At 52.2% G+C, this 21017-nt stretch overlaps 1 protein-coding gene across 5 annotated transcripts in view; it reads left to right on the top strand.

The window, feature by feature from the left end:
• Positions 1–20499, top strand: part of ldb1 (LIM domain binding 1) — a 55311-nt gene extending 34812 nt beyond the window's left edge. For 2 of the 5 annotated variants that reach the window (XM_033034160.1, XM_033034162.1), the window contains exons 2-11: positions 7052–7154; positions 9223–9267; positions 11982–12057; positions 13236–13338; positions 14189–14361; positions 14939–15061; positions 16566–16649; positions 17404–17527; positions 18327–18475; positions 19454–19684. In XM_033034160.1, coding sequence (XP_032890051.1) covers positions 7052–7154; positions 9223–9267; positions 11982–12057; positions 13236–13338; positions 14189–14361; positions 14939–15061; positions 16566–16649; positions 17404–17527; positions 18327–18475; positions 19454–19684 — 1211 coding nt within the window. Of the gene's footprint in view, positions 1–7051; positions 7155–9222; positions 9268–11981; positions 12058–13235; positions 13339–14188; positions 14362–14938; positions 15062–16565; positions 16650–17403; positions 17528–18326; positions 18476–19453 lie in introns of all 5 variants that reach the window. The other 3 variants (XM_033034158.1, XM_033034159.1, XM_033034161.1) reach the window with 3 other exon arrangements.
• The last annotated feature ends 518 nt before the right edge of the window (positions 20500–21017 follow it).

Below are 21017 nucleotides of genomic sequence, written 5' to 3'. Positions count from 1 at the left end.
TTTGAGAAGTCCTGAGAGAGGCACGAAGGACACCGTGGAATATAGAACGGTGGAACACAAGAATAGACCCTTCGGCCCACAATGTCCATGCCAAACATGATGCCAAAACCAACTCTAAAGGACGTACACAAAAGGCTGGAGTAACTCAGCGGGTCAGGCAGCAATCTCTGGAGACAAGGAATAGGTGACTTTTCGGGTTGAGACCCTTTTACGGAAGAATATACCCTTAGAAAGGAGATGAAGAAGAATTTCTGTACAGAGGGTGGTGAATCTGTGAAATTCATTGCCACAGGCAAGTATTTTTAAAGCAGAGATTGACAGATTCTTGGTTAGTTAGAGGGTCAAAGGTTACGTGGAGAAGTCAGAGAATGGGGTTGAGAAGGAAAAATAGATCAGCCACGATTAAATGGCAGAGTAGACTTGATGGGCTGAATGGCCTAATTCTTCGCCTTTGTCATGAAATTATGAACAGATCTGCCTGCACGTAATCCATATCCCTCCATTCCCTGCATATCCACGTCAAAGACTGCTTTGAACCCCACTCGCATATCTGTCTCCACCACCACCCCCAGCAACACGTTGAAGGCTTCCTTTTGGCCCCTCCTGCCCCTGTCACCTCCACGAGACTGCGTCGCTCGGATATCTCCCGCTTCTCCATTCCCTGCCTCTTCCTCCAGCGCTGACACCCATGTCTTCCCTGCGTTGGCCCCTAGCTTTGGAATTGCCTGGAGAAATCTCTCAACCTCTCCCACCTCCCTCCAACCAAGCCTCTGATAAACCTCGTGTGAGGCAGCGTGGGGCATTCTGCTGCATCAAATCATTGGCCATTTTTAAAGCGGAGATTGGCAGGTTCGTGATTAGTAAGGGTACCAAAGCTTGCAGGGGGCAGGCAGGAGAATGGGGTGGAGAGGCAAAGACAGATCAGCCATGATTGAACGACGGTCAAATCTGTGCCCTAAATCTGCTCACCAGACTGATTCCTGGGATGTCAGGTTCACCAGACTGATTCCTGGGATGTCAGGACTTTCATATGAAGAAAGACTGGATAGACTCGGCTTGTACTCGCTAGAATTTAAAAGATTGAGGGGGATCTTATAGAAACTTACAAAATTCTTAAGGGGTTGGACAGGCTAGATGCAGGAAGATTGTTCCCGATGTTGGGGAAGTCCAGAACAAGGGGTCACAGTTTAAGGATAAGGGGGAAATCTTTTAGGACCGAGATGAGGAAAACATTTTTCACACAGAGAGTGGTGAATCTCTGGAATTCTCTGCCACAGAAGGTAGTTGAGGCCAGATCATTGGCTATATTTAAGAGGGAGTTAGATGTGGCCCTTGTGGCTAAAGGGATCATGGGGTATGGAGAGAAGGCAGGTACAGGATACTGAGTTGGATGATCAGCCATGATCATATTGAATGGCGGTGCAGGCTCGAAGGGCCGAATGGCCTACTCCTGCACCTATTTTCTATGTTTCTATGCTCCAAATTAACATTAATTTATCAATGTGGAAAGGTAGCTTCCCTCTAACTCTGGGTTCAATGGGTCCAACTCCAAGAAGAGCCTGAGAGGCAGCGGCTCTTTTCTCTCCTTCCCGCCTTCAGTCTGAAGCATTATCCCGACCTGAAACGTCACCTATCCATGTTCTCCAGAGATGCTGCTTGACTCGCTGAGTTATTCCAGCACTCGGTGTTGGTCGCTGTTTTGATCTGCGTTCTGTGCTGGGTTGGAGCGTTTCATTTGGGGAGTGGTACAGAAGTGTGGAGCGGTACAGTGGTCTCTGGTACAGGCAGACGAGACCAGTGTTCTGTTCCCCAGCACCACCCCTGCCAGCGTCAAGAGCAGCCAACATTGTGGAATCCTCAACTCCTCTGAGGGGTCCTGATCCGAAACATCACAAATCCATGTTCTCCACAGATGCTGCCTGACCCACTGGATTACTCCAGCACTTGTGTCTCTTTGACAGAGTACCCTCGCTGTAGTAACCCTTCCTCCCAAGTCAAGGTGCACGGCTCAGTAGCAAGGTAAAGCTCAGTAATGGTCATTACTACTGGTTAAATTATGTTTAAATTTATTATTGTCACGTGTACCGAGGTGCAGTGCAAAAGCCTTGTTTTGCATGCTATCCAATCAGATCAGAAAATGCTCTACAGAAATGCAATCAAGTCAAACTCAAGTACAATAGGTAGAGCCAAGGGGAAGATACAGAGTGCGGAATTGTAGCTCCTCAGTTCCAAAGACAAAGTCCAATGTGCACAATGGGGTAGAGGTGAATCGGACAGTACCCTAGCTTATGGAAGGACTGTTTAGAAGCCTGATAACAGAGGGGAAGAAGCTGTTCCTGAGTCTGGTGGTGAGGGCTTTTGAGCCTCTGCACCTTCTTGCCAGATGGGAGCGGGTGGAAGAAGGAATGACCGGGGTGGGACTAGTCTTTGTTCACATTGGCTGCTTTTCATAGACAGCGTGAAGGACATTAGCAATGTTCTCGGGGACAGATGGGATTACAGCTCGTTTGGAGGAGGCGGGGAACAGAAGGCTGTGGTTGATGTTTGGATGGTCAGTAATGCGGATTGCGCCCGGGACTGTTTATGTGTTGGGTGTCTGTGAAATTGTTCTTTTAGCCCTGTGAGGTAGACTGTACTGCGAAAGTTCCACTCGCTGACTGCACGCTGCCACCAAGTCACGAGTGTTTAATTGTCGTATCTACCGACAATGGAACAATTCTTACTTGCTGCAGCTTAACAGACCATAATAGTGCAAAACCAAAGTCCGTAGTGCAACCAAAGACACAGTCTGTAAACGATCGCAGTTGCTGAGGTTAGTGTTGTGCAGTGTTCAAGAGCCTGATGGTTGCTGGAAAGAAGCTGTTCTTGAACACGGTTTTCAGGCTCCTGTACCTTCTTCCCGATGGTGGCAACGAGATGAGAGCGTGGCCAGGGCGGTGTGGGTCTTTGATGATGCCGGCTGCCTTTACGAGGCAGCGCCTCCTGTAGATCGTTTCGATGGTGGGGAGGTCAGTACCCGTGATGGACCGGGCAGTGTCCACCACTCTTGTCGTCTCCATTGTTCCTGGGCGTTCGTTCGAGTTACTGAACCAGGCCGTGATGCAAGCAGAGTGTGTGCTCTCTGCCATACACCTGTAGAATTGTGGAGACCGGTGCTGAGTGGAGAGAGAATGTGTCCGTATCTCAGGTGTGGTCTTTCAGGGAATATCAAGTTGAAGCCCTGCCTGTTCTCCCAGTTACTGCCCTAACGCAGGCCAGGTCAGTTCCATTTGTCCTTTAGCTTCCTAGGTTCTGGGTTATGATTGTCACAAGTACCGAGGTACAGTGAAAAGCCCGATCCAGATCAGATCAGATAATACCGAAGAAAGACACAAAATGCTGGAGTAACTCAGCGGGGCAGGCAACATCTCTGTAGAGAAGAAATGGGTGACGTTTTGGATCGAGATCCTTCCTCAGACTCGACCCAAAACGTCAACCATTCCTTCTCTCCCGAGGCGCTGCCTGTCCCGCCCAGTTACTCCAGCATTTTGTATCTATCTTCGGTGTAAACTAGCATCTGCAGTTCATTCCTACACAGATCAGATACCATACATAGATACAATCAGTTCAAGTCTTTGATTATGTTGGCTGCTTTCCCAAGGCATCGTGAAGTGTGGATGGAGGTGATGGTGGGGAGTCTGGTCTGTGTGATGGACTGGACTTGATCTTGCACTAAACATTATTCCCTTGATCCTGTCATCGTGGACGGCTTGATTGTAATCATGTATAGTCTTTACACTGACTGGATAGCACACAATAAAAAAGCTTTTCACTGTACCTCGGTAAACTAGGTGGTAAAGAATGGACAAGGTATACTTGCCATCGTTGCTCAGGGCATGGAATAGAAGTCAGAAAGTCATAATGCATCTCGATAACACTTTGGTCAGGCCGCCTTTGCAATATTGGGTGCTGTTCTGTACAGGAAGAATGCAGAATCTTTGGAGAGGGTTCAGAAGAGGTTTACCAGAATGCAGCCTAGTACCAAGATATAGTGAAAGACTTTGTTTTCGAAGTCATACCGTACATAAATATAATCAAGCCAACAGGTATTGCAAAGAGAAAAAACACCAGAGTGCTGAATATAATGTTATAGCGTTAGTTACAGAGGGGAAAAAAGTGCAAGATCTCCAGAGATGTAGGTTGGAAGATCGGGACTAAACCCTAGCTTATAGGAGGACCGTTCAATGGGCTGATAGCAGCGGGGAACAAGCTGTTCCTGACTCCTCGATGTAGACACAAGGAACTGCAGATATTGGATCTTGCATAGAACACAGAGCGCTGGAGTAACTCAGTGGGTCAGGCAGCATCCCTGGGGGACAAGGATAGGTGATGTTTTGGGTTGGGACCTTTCTCAGAATCATTTAATTGAATTCTCCAATTTTAGGTAACTAATTTACAAACACCCATTTCTCCCCACCCGTGTCCCCCTGTCCCTCTGTCCCCTTTCCCCTGTAATCCTTCCACTGGCTTCACATTTCACCCATTTCCCTCCTTATCTCTTTATCACTCTTTTTTCTATCATTTCTGACCTTTGTCCAACCATCAGGCAATCAAATCCCCCCCTCCCCCCACCCCCCCCCCCCCCCCCCATCACCTGTATCCACCTGTCACTCACCCGGCTTTGTCCTGCCCCTGGTCTCTTCCGCCTTTCTCCCCAGCCCCCCCCCCCCCCCCCACTCACCACAATCAGTCTGAAGACGGGTCCCGACATGAAACATCACCTATCCATGTTCTCCAGAGATGCTGCCCGACCTGCTGAGTTGTGCCAGCACTTTTTTTTGCAAACCAGCATCTGCAGTTCCTTGTATCAACCAGTCGTCATCTTGTACTTCGTTTTTTTTAGTATGGTTTAGAGATACAGCGCGGAAACAGGCCCACCGGGTCAGCGCCAACCAGCGATCCCCGCACATTAACGCTATCCTATACCCACTGGGGACAATGTTTACATTTACCAAGCCAATTAACCTGTAGGTCTTTGGAGTGTGGGAGGAAACCAAAGATCTTGGTGAAAACCCAGGCAGGTCACGGGGAGAACATACAAACTCCGTACAGACAGCACCCGTAGTCGGGATCGAACTCGGGTCTCCAACTCGGGTCTCCGGCGCTACATGCGCTATAAGGCTGCAACTGTACCGCTGCGCCAACTTACCGCCCTTTCCCACAGTCAAATCTTAGGAATCCAATTAGCTGCTTGTGTTTGTTATGCATTATATAGGAGCAGGGAGGTTCTACTGCAGTTGTACAGGGTCTTGGTGAGATCACACCTGGAGTATTGCGTACAGTTTTGGTCTCCTAATCTGAGGAAAGACATTCTTGCCATAGAGGGAGTACAGAGAAGGTTCACCAGACTGATTCCTGGGATGTCAGGACTTTCATATGAAGAAAGACTGGATAGACTCGGCTTGTACTCGCTAGAATTTAGAAGATTGAGGGGGGATCTTATAGAAACTTACAAAATTCTTAAGGGGTTGGACAGGCTAGATGCAGGAAGATTGTTCCCGATGTTGGGGAAGTCCAGAACAAGGGGTCACAGTTTAAGGATAAGGGGGAAATCTTTTAGGACCGAGATGAGGAAAACATTTTTTCACACAGAGAGTGGTGAATCTGTGGAATTCTCTGCCACAGAAGGTAGTTGAGGCCAGTTCATTGGCTATATTTAAGAGGGAGTTAGATGTGGCCCTTGTGGCTAAAGGGATCAGGGGGTATGGAGAGAAGGCAGGTACAGGATACTGAGTTGGATGATCAGCCATGATCATATTGAATGGCGGTGCAGGCTCGAAGGGCCGAATGGCCTACTCCTGCACCTATTTTCTATGTTTCTATTATGATTTATCTGTGTTTTGACTTCCTGGTTTCTCTGTGAACTTCATTATGCTTCCCAGTCCTGGAAGCTCCACCTAACACCAAATATCCCCAGGCTTTTTGGGAAGAAAGTGTGGGAAGGATGTGGAGGCTTTGGATAGGGTGCAGAGGAGATTTACCAGAATGACTCCTGGATTCGGTCGAAGGAGAGGTTGGCCAAAATTGGATTGTTTTCTCTGGGGCATCGGTTGAGAGGAGACATGGTAGAACTATATAAATCATGAGAGGAATATTTGCAAGGGAAGACGGGATATGGATTACATGCTGGCAGAGGAGATTAATTTGACTTGGTGTCATGTTGGGCATGGATATTGTGGGCCAATGGAGCTGTTCCTATGCTGCACCGTCCTATGTGTAGGAAGGAACTGTAAATGCTGGTTTAAACGGAAGATAGACACAAAATGCTGGAGTAACTCAGCGGGACTGGCAGCATCTCTGGAGAGAAGGAATGGGTGACGTCTCGGGTCGAGACCTTTCTTCAGATTCGTGTCAGGGGAGAGGGAGATACATCGATAAGAAAGTGTAAGGTGTGATAATAGGACAAACGGAATGGCGATCAAGGAAAATGTAGAATAGATCATTGTTCGCTGGGGGAAGCTACCAACATCGAAGCAAACAGAGATAAAATGTATTTGGGTACAGTAAGACTGGTTGGAGAACTGGGAAGGGGGAGGGATGGAGAGAGAGGGAAAGCAAGGGCTATCTGAAGTTAGAGAAGTCAATGTTCACACCGCTGGGGTGTAAGCTGCCCAAGCGAAATATGAGGTGCTGTTCCTCCAATTTACACTGGGCCTCACTCTGACAATGGAGGAGGCCAAGGACAGAAAAGTCAGTGCGGGAATGGGAGGGGGAGTTAAAGTGTTTAGCAGATTGTGTGTACTGTCCTATGTTCTCCTTGTATCTTGTGCAGGCAGTGGTGATCAGTTTATCATAGCATCGTGTTCGGCACAGACATTATGGGCCAAAGGGCCTGATCCTGTGCTGTACTGCCCTGTGAATGCAGTGTTCTCCTCGGGATGGGGGGGGTCGCTGGCGGTGAGTGGCGTGCCACGGACGTTTTGGCGAGGAGCAGAGCAGGCCAGTGCCGGGGCGTGTTGGCGGTTGTTGGCACGTGTTCGGCCTCCACTGATTGTCCCTCCTCTCCTTCCAGGGTGTTCGTCTAAGTCGTTCAAGCTGTACTCGCCGAAGGAGCCCCTCAACGGCAACTCATTCCCTCCCTTCCACCCAGGCAGCATGCTGGATCGCGATGTCGGGTAAGAGAGATGGGCAGGGAATTCCTCCACTGGGTGGTGTGGGCGGGTCGTTGATGATGCTGGCTGACGTCTCGAGGCAGCGCCTCCAGTAGATCCCCTCGATGGTGGGGAGGTCACTACCCGAGATGGACCGGGCCGTGTCCACCGCTCTCTGTCGTCGCCTGCATTCCTGGGCGTTCGAGTTACCGAACCAAACCGTCATGCAACCAGTCAGTGGGCTCTCTACTGTACACCTGTAGAAGCTCAATAGAGTATTCATCGACATATCCAATCTCCTCAGTCTTCTGGAGAAGTAGAGGCATTGATGAGCTTTCTTAGAGATTGCCTCAACGTGCTTGGCCCGGGACAGATCTCCAAAGGCATGCACACCCAGGAACTATTCATGCAAATTGTTGATATGAACAGCTGAGTACCGTGACTAAATGTGTACGAAGGAACTGCCAAACACTTTAACTCTCCCTCTCATTCCCACACTAACCTTTCTGTCCTGGGCCTCCTCTACTGTCAGAGTGAAGCCAAGTGCAAATTGGAGGAACATCGCCTCATATTTCACTTGGGCAGTTTACATCTCAGTGGTATGAACGGTGATTTCTCTATCTTCAAATAACCCCTGCGTTCCCTCTCCTTTACCCCCCCCCCCCCCTTCCCCTACCCTAGTCATCCACCGTTCGAATCCTTGTACCCCTCTCGTCTTCACCTCTTCCCCAGCCAACAATGAGCTATTATGGGCTCCACCCTTCCTTGGTCATCTTGCCATCCCCGAGTTTTTCTGGCCTTTTTCCCTACCTCCAGATCCACCCCCACTTTACTTTCAGTCTGAAGGCGGGTTCTGACCTGAAATGTCACCCATTCCATTTCTCCAGAGATGCTGCCTGACCCGCTGAGTTACGCCAGCACTTGAGTTCCCAGACTGTTTCCTACGGCAGCCTGCAAATCCCGATTAAAAACTAACATTCATTCTCACTCTTTATCCACTAACCAATCCAAAATCCAGATCTGACCCAAAACATCACCTATCCATGTCTTCCAGAGATGCTGCTTGACCTGCTGAGTTGCTCCAGCACTCTGTGTTTTGTTTTGTAATTCAGCAGGTTGTCTACATCTAAATAAACTCTTTCTAATGCCCCCACACACTCTCTTGCTATCATTTCCAACAACTTATGTTCTACCCCCTTAATATCAGGTATTACTTGGGAACAGCAGCTGTAGTATTGGTTCATTATTGTCAAATGGACCCAGTTCTCAGGAACTGAGGGATGTCCAGCTGTGGTACCGCAGGTGGCCAGACGGTGGAGCTCTTGAACGCTGCACGGTGTCAGTCCGCCACACGGGGGCGCTCAAGAGCAACGCCGCCCCCGTTGACCATACGCGGCTCTGCGGCTCGGAATGCCGCCGCAACGCCACAATCTGGCCTGATGAGGTAGTGCAGCCCCATAGAGAACCACATTCATGTCACTGAACCAAACCCCCTCTCTCTTCCCCTCCCCTCTCTCTTCCCCTCCCCTCTCTCTTCCCCTCCCCTCTCTCTTCCCCTCCCCTCTCTCTTCCCCTCCCCTCTCTCTTCCCCTCCCCTCTCTCTTCCCCTCCCCTCTCTCTTCCCCTCCCCTCTCTCTTCCCCTCCCCTCTCTGTTCCCTATCTGCCCTTCTCTCCCCCTTCCCTCTCTTCTCCCCCTCCCCCCTCTTCTCCCCCTCCCCCCTCTTCTCCCCCTCCCCCTCTCTTCTCCCCCTCCCCCCTCTTCTCCCCCTCCCCCTCTCTTCTCCCCCTCCCCCCTCTTCTCCCCCTCCCCTCTCTTCTCCCCCTCCCCTCTCTTCTCCCCCTCTCTCTTCCCCAGGTCAGGCAGCATCACTGGGGGAAAAAGGATAGGTGATGCTTCAGGTTTGGACCCTTTTTCAGTCTGGTCGGTGTCTGCATAAGGGGCCCAAAACGTCACCTCTCCATGTTCTCCAGAGATGCTGCCTGACCTGCTGAGTTACTCTAGCGCTTTGTGTCTTAGAAGTAAATGTTAATGGAAAGGATGGTGAAAATTCCTGAGTTATAATATTCTCTCTTTTCTCTTGGCCCTCACAGTCCTACACCAATGTACCCTCCAACATACCTGGAGCCTGGTATAGGGTAAGTGACTGGTGTGTAGACAGACACAGCAGGGAGGTGGGTGAGTGCCATGGGAGTGTGACATTGGAGCCAGGAGACTAGGACAACACTAGAGACCCGGGTTCAATCCTGACCTTGGGTGCTGTCTGTATGGAGTTTGTACGTTCTCCTTGTGTCCACGTGGTTTTCACCGGGTTTTCTCCTACATTTCAAAGATGTGCGGGCTTGTAGGATAATTGTCTTGTGTAAATTGTAAATTATCCCTCGTGTGTAGGATAGTGCTAGTGTACAGGGGTGATTGCAGGACAGCGCGGACTCGCTGGGCCGAAGGGCCTGTTTCCGCGCTGTGCCTCTAAAGTCTAAACTGTCCCCAACTTGCCTGCAGACACAAAATGCTGGAGTAACTCAGTGGGACAGACCAGCATCTCTGGAGAGAAGGAATGGGTGACGTTTCGGGTCGAGACCCTTCTTCAGACTGATGTCAGGGGAGGGGGCGGGACAAAGATAGAATGTAGTTGGAGACAGTAAGACTGGTGGGAGAACTGGGAAGGGGAAGGGGATGGAGAGAGAAAACAAAGGCTATCTGAAGTTAGAGAAGTCAATGTTCATACCGCTGGGGTGTAAACTACCCAAGCTAAATATGAGGTGCTGTTCCTCCAATTTGCGCTGGGCCTCACACTGACAATGGAGGAGGGAATGGTCTCTGCGGAAAGCAGAAAGGGGTGGAGATGGGAAGATGTGGCCAGTAGTGGGATCCCTTTGGAGGTGGCGAAAATGTTGGGAGGATTATATGCTGTATGCGACGGCTGATGGGGTGGAAGGTGAGGACAAGGGGGACTCTGTCCTTGTTACGAATGGGAGGAGGGGGAGCAAGAGCGGAGCTGCGGGATAACGAGGAGACCCTAGTGAGAGCCTCATCTATAATGGGAGAGGGGAACCCCCGTTCCCTAAAGAAAGAGGACATCTCCGATGCCCTGTTATGGAGAACATCCTGGGCGCAGATGCAGCCTAGACGGAGGAACTGGGAGTAGGGGAAGCAGGAGGGGAAGAAGTGTAGTCAAGATAGCTATGGGAGTCAGTGGGCTTTGTGGTAGATGTCGGTCAATAGTCTGTCTCCTGTGATGGAGACGGAGAGAGCTAAGAAACGGTAGGGAGATGTCGGAGATGGTCCAAGTGAATTTAAGTGCAAGATGGAAATTAGTGGTGAAGTGGTGAACTTGCCTGTGCCAATGTCCGCGCCAAACACGATGCCATGTTAAACTAATCTCCGCTGCCTGCATGTGATCCATAGTCATCCATCCCCTGTATATCCATCTGCCTATCCAAACGCCTCTTATGCACCACTATCATATCTACCTCCAGCACCACTCCTGGCAGCACATCCAGGCATTCACCACTCCCTATGGATAGAAACTTGCCCACACATCTCCTTTAAACTTTGCCTCTCTCACCTTAAAGCTATGCCCTCTAATATTGAACATTTCCACTATGGGGTGGGGGGAGAGGGTAGTTTACAAGTTGGATGAGTAGAATTCGACCATTCGGCCCATCGAGTCTACTCTGCCATTCAATCATTGTTTCCTAATCCCATTTCCCTGCCTTCTGCCCTAACACTTGACACCCGTTCTAATCCAGGATTTTTCTCTCTCTGCCTTAAAAATATCCACTGACTTGGCCTCCACAGCCCTATAGGGCAATGAGTTCCACAGATTAACTACCCTCTGATTGAAGAAGTTCCTCCTCATCTCCTTTCTAAAAGAGCGCCCTTTCATTCTGAGGCCATGACCTCTGGTCCTAGACTCTCCCAGCAGTGGAAACATCCTTTGGGTGCCTTTCATTATTCTGTAAATCTCAATGAGATTCCCCTCAACCTTCTAAACTCCAGCGAGTAGAGGCCCAGTGCTGTCAAACGCTCATCATTTGCTAACCCACTCACTCCTGGAAGGTTCTGACAGTTCACCCTCTGAGAGTTGACTGGTTCCGATCAGAGTTTACTGGCAAAATCCAGGCAAAGGATTAAACTAGGAATCTGCCTCCAAGAGTCAAGAGAGTTTAATTGCCTATGTACCAAGAATGGAACAATGAAATTCTTACTTGCTGCAGTGTAACGGACCTATAAACGCATACACATTTAAAAAAAAAAAGATAAATTGGTAACCTCAATACTAGTGGGGGAAAATAAACTGAAGTTTTAGTGCAACTAAAGACCGTCCATAGTTCATAGTATGTATAAGATGATGATGGGAATAGGTTGGGCAGGCGAGGGGTTGAGGGGTGATCATATAGAGGTGTATAAACTCACGAGAGGAATAGATAGGGTAAATGCACAGTTTTTTACTCTCTACTGGAGAGTAGGGGAATCAAGAACCAGAGGACATGGGTTTAAGGTGAGAAAGGAAAGATTTAATAGGAACCTGAGGGGCGACTTTTTTGGCTCAGAGGGTGGTGGGTATATTAAACAAGCAGGCAGAGGTACTATAACAGCATTTAAAAGATACTTGGACAGGTACATGGATAGGAAAGGATATGAGCCAAATGCAGGCAGGTGAGACTAGTGTGCATGGGCCATCTTGGTTGGCATGGGCCAGTTGGCTGAAGGGTCTGTATGACTCTATTGTGGTTGGTGTGCACGGGCTGGGCAGCGGGTCTGAGGGAGGGGGTGTCAGCGGCGGCGCGGGAGAGGGGGCTCTGGGGTGAGAGGTGTGGGTGACAGTGGGTGCTCTGTTCCCTCTCAGGAGACACACACCCTACATGAACCAGACTGACTACAGGATATTCGAGCTCAACAAACGCCTACAGAACTGGGCAGAGGTAAGACCATCGCTGTTACTGTCTGCATGGGGTCAGACACAGAGTGAAGCTCACACACACACACACACACACGCACACACACACACTCCTAGGGCCGTTCCGTGACGCTGAGAGGCGAGTACTGTACAGTCTGCTCCTGCACACTCTACACTTCCTCACCCTCGTCTTCCGTCCGGGCACGCCCTGGCGGTCAGTGTTACCACCTGACAGCGGGAGCGGTCCCCAGTGGAGGTCTCTCTCTAAGGGAGTCCTCCCCCTTTACATCGGGGACCTGGGGTGGAGAGTGTTGCACATGGCTGTAACAGATACTTGAGCCGGTTCACGGACTCGCCAGCCGCCTGTCACTTCTGCGGCGAGGAAGAGAACGTGTTCCACGTCTACATGCAGTGTGAGAGGTTGCAGCCCCTGTATGACTATATGAAGGGGCTACTCCTCAAGTATTGGTTACATTTTAGCCCCCACGCTACTGATATTTGGGCACCTGTTACAGAGGAGGGGAGGGGGGGGGGGGGGATCTCCCTGTCCGTCTGCTCCAGGGCCTGGCCAAGTTGGCCATTCGCGGGCCCAGGCAGCAGGTACTCGATGGCCGCATCGGGGTCGGCTGCCTGCCCATTTTCCGGGCCCACGTCCGTGGAGAGGGAATACACGGTGTCCATGGGGACTCTGGAGGCCTTCCGTGAACGCTGGTCGCCGCGGGAGGTCGAGTGTATTGTTGATAAAGTTGGCGATATATTAATCTGATGACTGTTTGTTTGTAAACTGTCAACATAGGCAACCTTTGATCGTGTTAACACTCTGTATGTTTGTTTTTATTTTCTGAATAAAACTATTTGTATAATACAAAGAACATCTGAAAAGGGGTGAAACACAGAATGAAGCTCTGTTACACACACTCCTGGCCTCTGCACCGTCCCCTTACACAATGCCTTTCAGCCACTGTCTTAAGGGAGAAGATTGCTGAGGTTGGGATTTGCAAACCTGAATTAGATTGATGGAATGAATGTCTCGAACCATATCATCTCCTCCAGTCTCTCTCTCTCTCTCTCTCTCTCTCCCCCCCCCCCCACTCTCGTACACACTCAGTTACTCTGCTCTTTCTTCCTCTTGTTACTCGAGGCTGTTATTCCTCTTTTTCCTGCGCTCTCTGCCGCGACCTCTAACTGAGCCTCTCTCTCCAGGAGTGTGACAATCTGTGGTGGGACGCCTTCACCACGGAATTCTTCGAAGACGACGCCATGTTGACCATCACCTTCTGCTTGGAAGACGGTCCCAAGCGATACAGTGAGTTCCCTCTCTCCCTACCTGACCCCCCCGCTCCCAGCCGCCAACCTCCGAACTTCCCGTCTACGGAACGCCCCCACATCCCCCGGGGCGAGGCGGGTGGGGGGGGGGAACCACACCACCCTGGGGGGCAGACAAACACCTGACCTTGCCTCACAGCAGAGACACAAGGAACTGCAGGTGTTGGAAGCTTGAGCAAAACACAGAGTGCTGGAGGAACTCCGCGGGTCAGGCGGCATCTGTGGGGAACTTGGATAGGTGACGCTTCGGGTCGGGACCCTTCTTCAGACTGATGGAGTAGATCATGATCATAAGTGATAGGAGCAGAATTAGGCCATTCGGCCCATCAAATCTACTCCGCCATTCAATCATGGCTAATCTATCTCTCCCTCCTAACCCCATTCTCCTGCCTTCTCCCCATAACCTCTGATACCCATACTAATCAAGAATCTTGCAGAGGGGAAGAAATATCCCGAAGCCGATCCTACAGTCTCTTAAACGGCACTATCGTATCTGCCTCCACCACCACCTCGAGCTGTGTGTTCCAGGCACCCTGTGAGACAGACAGAAAAATAAAAATTGCCCCGCACATCTCCTTTAAACGTTGCCCCTCTCATCTTCCAGCTCTGCCCTGTAGTTTTTGACATTTCCACCCTGGGGAACAGGTTCTGACTGTCTACCCTATATCTGCTGCTGATAATATTCTCCTACCCCCGGCACCTGGAGCCTCTCCAGCTTTCCCCTGCCCTCCCGGCGTGATGGGGCAGCATCTGCCGGGGCTATCCCGGGCCGTCGGGCGTGGATGCTGCCCTCTCCTCTGGCCTGATCGCTGTCGTCTCTGCTCCCACAGCAATCGGGCGGACATTAATCCCCCGCTACTTCCGTAGCATCTTTGAGGGAGGGGCCACCGACCTGTACTACGTACTCAAACACCCAAAGGAATCCTTCCACAACAACTTTGTGTCCCTCGACTGTGACCAGTGCACCATGGTGACCCAGCACGGCAAGCCCATGTTCACCAAGGTACGGGGGCGGTGGCAGGACGGGTGGTCACCAAGCTACGGGGGGTGGGGGGGGCAGAAAGGGGGACGGGGCGGCAAGGGGAGGGGGGGAGATGGGGAGGGGCGGGAAGGGGGGGCAGGGCACAAGGAGGGGGTACAGGGCAAGGGGAGGGGGGGACAGGGCACAAGGAGGGGGGGACAGCGCACAGGGAGGGAGGGACAGGAGGGATGTTTGGGTACATGCGGTTGGGGGGCAGGGGGGGTCGTTCAGGCACAAAGAGGAGGGGACAGGAGCGAAGGTCTGTATACAGGTGTAGTGACTAGAGGGGGGGTCTGGGCTCAGGGAGGGGGGTCTGTACACAGGGAGGGGGGGTCTGGGCACAGGGAGGGGGGGTCTGTACACAGGGAGGGGGGGTCTGGGCACAGGGAGGGGGGGTCTGGGCACAGGGAGGGGGGTCTGGGCTCAGGGATAGACTGAAGGGTTGATGTTTGGCACAGGGGTAGTTTAGCTTAGTCGGGGGGGGGGGGGGGGGGGGGGGGGGGGAGGGGGGGGGAGAGAGGTTTCAGACCAGCACTGACCATGGCTGTGGGCGTTGCAGGTGTGTGTGGAGGGGCGGCTGTACCTGGAGTTCATGTTCGACGACATGATGCGGATCAAGACCTGGCATTTCAACATCCGGCAGCACCGGGAGCTCATCCCACGGAGCATCCTGGCCATGAACGTGAGTAGCCCCTGTCTCCGCACCCTGCCGCTCGTCATTGGGGCTGCAGATGCCCCGTGGAAAGCCTGCTGTCGGGCAGCAGCACAGCGTAGGAACCGCTCTGCCCAAAGCCGCAACACGTTGCAGAGAGAAAAAAGCAATTAAAAAAAAAAAAGGAACTACAGATGCTGGTTTACACCAATGATAGACATAAAATGCTGGAGTAACTCAGCGGGTCAGGCAGTATTCAAAGCTTCCATGATACTTTATTGTCACATGTATCTATGTGCAGTGAAATGCTTTCATTTGCATACAGAATCACCCAGCAGACCTCACCTAGGCAGTCCACAAGTTTCGCCACGTCTTGGCGCTGACCAAGTTACAAAAGCTCACCAAACTGCTCTGTCTACTGCCTGCCGCTGTAGGTAGCAGCAGTACCCCTCCCATTCACCCTCCAGCCGGGCCCCCCGTTGTTCTCGGCGGCCCCCTCTCCACTGAAGAACATGGACTGGTGACGTTTCAGATGGGGGCCCTTCTTCAGACAGAAGGGTATTCTGTGAGTCTGGAGGCACATGCTTTCAAACGTCTACACCTCCTGTATCATCAAACAGAAGAAGGGTCCCAACCCGAAACGTCACCTATCCATGTTCTCCAGAGATGCTACCTGACCCGCTGAGCTACTCCAGCACTTTGTGTCCATCTTTAGAAATTGCAGAGGGTTGTGGATGTAGTCCAGTCCATCACACACAGACCATCCTCCCCACCATCGACTCCATCCAAACGGCACGCTGCCTCGGGAAAGCAGCCGATGTTCCTGGCAACATCCTCGTGAATCTTCTCTGCCCTCTTTCCAGCTTGACAACATCTTTTCTATAACATGGTGACCAAAACTGAACGCAATACTCTTAATTGTGGCCTCACCATTGTCTTGTACAAGGTGTGGGCGATTAATGAGGCCACACTTAAGAGTATTGTGTTCAGTTTTGGTCAGCATGTTACAGGAAAGATGTTGTCTAGCTGGAAAGGGTGCAGAGAAGATTTACGAGGAAGTTGCCAGGGCCTGAACTGGTAAGGAGAGGTTTGGCAGCCTACGACTTTATTCAGGAGGATGAAGGGGCCATCTTATAGAGGTGTATAAAATCGTGAGAGAAATAGATTGGGTGAATGCACAGAATCTTTTGCCCAGAGTAGGGGAATCAAGAACCAGAGGATGTAGGTTTAAGGTGAGAGGGGGGAAGGTTTAATAGGAGCCTGAGGGGTAACTTTTTCACACAAAGGATGGTGGGTGGATGGAACGAGCTGCCAGAGGAGCTAGTTGATGCAGGGACTATCGTAACATTTAAGAGACATTTGGACAGGTACATGAATAGGAAATGTTTAGAGGGAGTTGGGCCAAACACAGGCAGGTGGGACTAGATGTAGATGGTGCATGGTGGTCGGGGAGGGCAAGTTGGGCCGTCAGACCAGTCTACGCTCTGTGGTAACGCTGCTGAGCCTCTCCCCTCTGTGACTCCCACCCCCACAGGCCCAGGATCCACAGATGTTGGACCAGTTATCGAAGAACATCTCGCGGTGCGGCCTGTCCAACTCTACCCTGAACTACCTCCGGGTAAGAGCGCTCAACACACCTGTTGTATGTTCTATGATGATAGCCTTTTTGGGAAGATACAGTGAATACAGACAGACAGACACATGCGCACACACACGCAGACACGCGTGTACACACACACACACACACACACACACGATCAGACTTTTATAAAAGTCTATACCTATAAAAGTATATATCTATATGTGTGTGTGTTCACTGTCCTGTTTAATTTTGCTGATTGTATGCTTCGTTGTCACCTTCTCCTCAGCTAACAATGAACCATTTCCTTGACCATTGTCTGCTTTGATCGATCGTTTTCACATCTTATCCTTCCACATATCTCTAGTCTCCCTCTCCCCTGATATCAAATATAATGTTTAGGAAGGAATTTCAGATGCCGGTTAAGACTGAAGATTGACACAAAATGCAAGAGTAACTCAGCGGGACAGGCAGCATCTCTGGAGAGAAGGAATGGGTGACGTTTCAGGTCGAGACCCTTCTTCAGACTGAGAGTCAGTGGCGCATTATATAAAATGTAACTTCTCTGTTTATTAAGGGTTTAACAGAGCACTATGTTTACATATCTGTTGTGCTGCCATAAGTAAGAATTTCATTGTTCTGCTTCGGAACATGTGACAATAAAATCCTCTTGATTCTTAACTGACTTTTCTCTTGGTCTCTCCACATCCCCTCTTAAACCCCGACTCTGCCTCTTGCTCCTGTTCCTCTCTCTCTCACCCCCCCCCCCCACCCCGCCCCTCCCCATCCCCAGCTCTGTGTTATTCTGGAGCCGATGCAGGAACTCATGTCCCGGCACAAAACCTACAGCCTCAGCCCCCGGGATTGTCTCAAGACCTGCCTCTTCCAGAAATGGCAACGGATGGTTGCCCCCCCAGGTACGTGTGTGTGTGTGTCCCCTTTCCCCCCCCCCCCCCCCCACGCTCAACTTCAGTACAGCCCCTCCCTCAGTACAGCCCCTCCCTCAGTACAACCCTTCCTAAAGCATTTAAAAGGATGGGCAGGTACATGGACAGTGATGGTTTAGAGAGATGTGGGCAAAATGCAGGCAGGTGGGGCTAGCGTGGGCGGGTTATCTGGATCAGCATGAGCAAGTTGGGCCGAAGGGCCTGTGTGACCGTGTACAAAATCGTGAGAGGAATTGATCGGGTAAACGCAGAATCTCTTGCCCAAAGTTGGGGAATCAAGAACCAGAGGACATAGGTTTAAGGTGAGACAGGAAATATTTAATAGGAACCTGAGGGGCAACATGATTATGTGGAATGAGCTGCCGGAGGAGTAGCTGAGGCAGGTACTACCCAACGTTTAAGAAACATCTGGACAGATACATGGATGAAATGTGATTAGATGGATGTGGGCCAAACGCAGGCAGATGGGACTAGCGTAGATGGGGCTTGTTGGTCGGTGTTGGCAGATGGGCCGAAGGGCCTATTTCCACGCTGTGTCTCTGTGCCCGCGTGTCTCTGTGCCCGCGTGTCTCTGCCTGCGTGTCTCTGTGACTGTGTCTGTGTGTGTCTCTGTGACTGTGTCTCTGTGACTGTGTCTCTGCCTGCGTGTCTCTGTGACTGTGTCTCTGTGTGTGTCTCTGTGACTGTGACTGTGACTCTGTCTCTGTGACTCTGACTCTCTCTGTGTCTCTGTGACTGTGTCTCTGTGACTGTCTCCTGCACCCTACAGCTGAACCTGCCCGTCAGGCTCCCAGCAAGCGGCGTAAGAGGAAGATGTCGGGCGGGAGCACCATCAGCAGTGGCACCAACTCCAACACCAACAGCAACAGCAAGAAGAAGAGTCCGGCCAGCAGCTTCGCCCTCTCCAGTCAGGTACCTGTAAGCATCGGCGTTTCTTCCATCTTCACCCGTGATCGCTGCGCTCCCACTCTCCTTGCCCACCTCCCCTTGCCCCACCTCTCCCCTTGACCCCCCTCTCCCCTTCCCCACTCCTCCTTCCCCCCCTCTCCCCACATCACACCTCTCCCCCTGCCCCTGCCCCCTCCCCTCCCTTGCCCCTGCTCTCCCCCATTGGGCTGGCTCTGTGCCCGCATCCTTGCATTAGGGGTGGGGGGGAGGGGGCGGTGAGGGGTGGGGGGATGGGATGCAGGGACAGACACTGATCCCGTGACCGCCTCGTCCCCGACACGCTCCATGACTCCACTGCACATACGTGAAGATGCTTCATGAACACGCGTGGGGGCTTCCATTGTGTGTGTCCCTGCACTCACCCCCGTGTGAGAGACTGTCTGCACACGCGTGTGACACTGCATGACGCGTGTGGCTCGTGTCTGTGAGTTTGCATGTGTGTACTACACCGCTCCCCTCGCCCCTCCCCGCTCTTTCCCTCTCCCATCTCGCCTCCTCCACCTCCCCCTCCCGCTCCTACCCCCTCTCTCTGCTTTCTCTTGTTTCTCTCTTCCCCCCTCTATACGTGCTCTTCCCTCTCCCCGTCCACTTCCTCAATCTCACTCTTCGCCCCCTCGCATTCCTCTCGCCCCTCGTTCTCCCACCACTGTTCCCTCTCCCCTTCTTCTCCCCTCCTCCTTCCCCTACTTCCTCTCTCTCTCTGTTCCCTCTCTTGCTCCTCTCTCCCCAGTTTTCTTATCCCTCTCCTTCCTCCTCTCTCCCACTCTTTCTCTGTCTTCCTTCTTGCCCCTCTCCTCTCTCCCTCTCTCCTCTCCCTCCCATCGCTAAGCCCTCTCCAACCCCCCCCCCCACCCCCCGTGCCCACAGTGAGCTGAGCCCCGTGTGTGTGTCTCCCCCCTGTGCCCACAGTGAGCTGAGGCCCGTGTGTGTGTGTCTCTCTCCCTGCAGGACGTGATGGTGGTGGGGGAGCCCACGCTGATGGGGGGGGAGTTTGGGGACGAGGACGAGCGGCTGATCACGAGGTTGGAGAACACTCAGTACGACGCCACCAACGGCATTGACGACGAGGACAGCTTCAACAACTCGCCCGCGCTGGGGGCCAACAGCCCCTGGAACAGCAAGCCCCCCTCCAGCCAGGAGAGCAAGTCCGAGAACCCCACCTCACAGGCATCGCAGTGAGGGGTGCCCCTCGCCCCGCCATTCCACCCCGAAACGCCCACCGACCTCCAACTCCCTCCCTCCCACCCACCACCCGCAGGCAGCAGGGGAGCAGGGAGGGAGAGGGGGTGGGGGCAGAGCGGGAGATAGAGGAGGGAGGAAGCCACCACACCCAGACCCCCACCCCCCGCCCCAACACCACCTCACTCTGGACTTTATACTTTAGAGATGCAGAAACAGGCCCTTCGTCCCCTTTGGTCCGTGCCGACCAGCGATCTCCCCGTACTGGCCTACACGCACCAGGGACAATTCACAATTTACACCGAGGCCAATTAACCCACAAACCTGTAAATCTCTGGAGTGTGAGGGGAAACCAGAGCACCCGGAGAAAACCCACGCGGTCACAGGGAGAATGTACAAACTCCGTACAGACGACACCCATAGTCCGGATCGATCCCGGGTCTTTGGTGCCGTGAGGCAGCAACTCTACCAGCTGCGCTGCCCAATTGGTCACCACACATCGGCTTCCGATTCCCCACGTAGCAAAGTATTTGGGCGACACGGTGGCACGGTGGGTAGTAGAGCTGCTGCATGTCAGCACCAGAGACCCGGGCGCTCCGGTTTCCTCCCACATCACAAAGACGTGCGGGTCTGTAGGTTAATTGCCCCTCTGTAAATTGCCCCCTAGTGTGTAGGGAGTGGATGAGGAAGTGGAATAACATTGAACTAGCATGAACGGGTGATCGATGGTCGGTGTGGACTCGGTGGGATGAAGCGTCTGTTTTCCATGACGTGTCTCTCTGTACTCTCTCGTTGTTCTCCCCAAAAGTGTTTAAAAAAAAAAAAAAAAATTGTTGCATCTGAGAAAGTTTGAAACCCCTATTCCCCTTCCCCCTTAACTTCACCCTCTCCTTCTCCTAATTCCCCTCACTCTCTCCTCCACTCCCCTCCTCCTCCTCCCTCACTCCTCTTCTGCCCCTCACCCCTCTCCTCCCCCCTTCCCTTCCCTTTCCCTCACCACCCCTCAATTCCCTCTGCCCCTCTCCTCCCACCTCCCCCTCTCTTCCCTCCTCTCCCTTCCCCTCACCACCCCTGAATTCCCCCTCTCCTCCCACCTCCCCCTCTCCCCTCCCCCCCACCATCTCCCCTCCCCCTCTCTGCCCGTGTCCACCCCACACCCATTGGAGGAAATAACTAGCTGCAGCCACAGAGCCATACCGCACGGAAACAGGCCCTTCGGCCCAACTACTTCATACTGTCCAAGCTGGTCCCACCATATCCCTTGCCGCCTCTTGACTAGCTGTTCTGGAAGTTTCCATGCCGAGGGAGAGGGGCGTCAGCAGACATGCGAGGG

The sequence above is a fragment of the Amblyraja radiata genome, chromosome 15 (genome assembly GCF_010909765.2).
Source record: "Amblyraja radiata isolate CabotCenter1 chromosome 15, sAmbRad1.1.pri, whole genome shotgun sequence".
Lineage (NCBI taxonomy): Eukaryota > Metazoa > Chordata > Chondrichthyes > Rajiformes > Rajidae > Amblyraja > Amblyraja radiata.
This window is presented reverse-complemented; position numbering and strand designations above follow the sequence as displayed.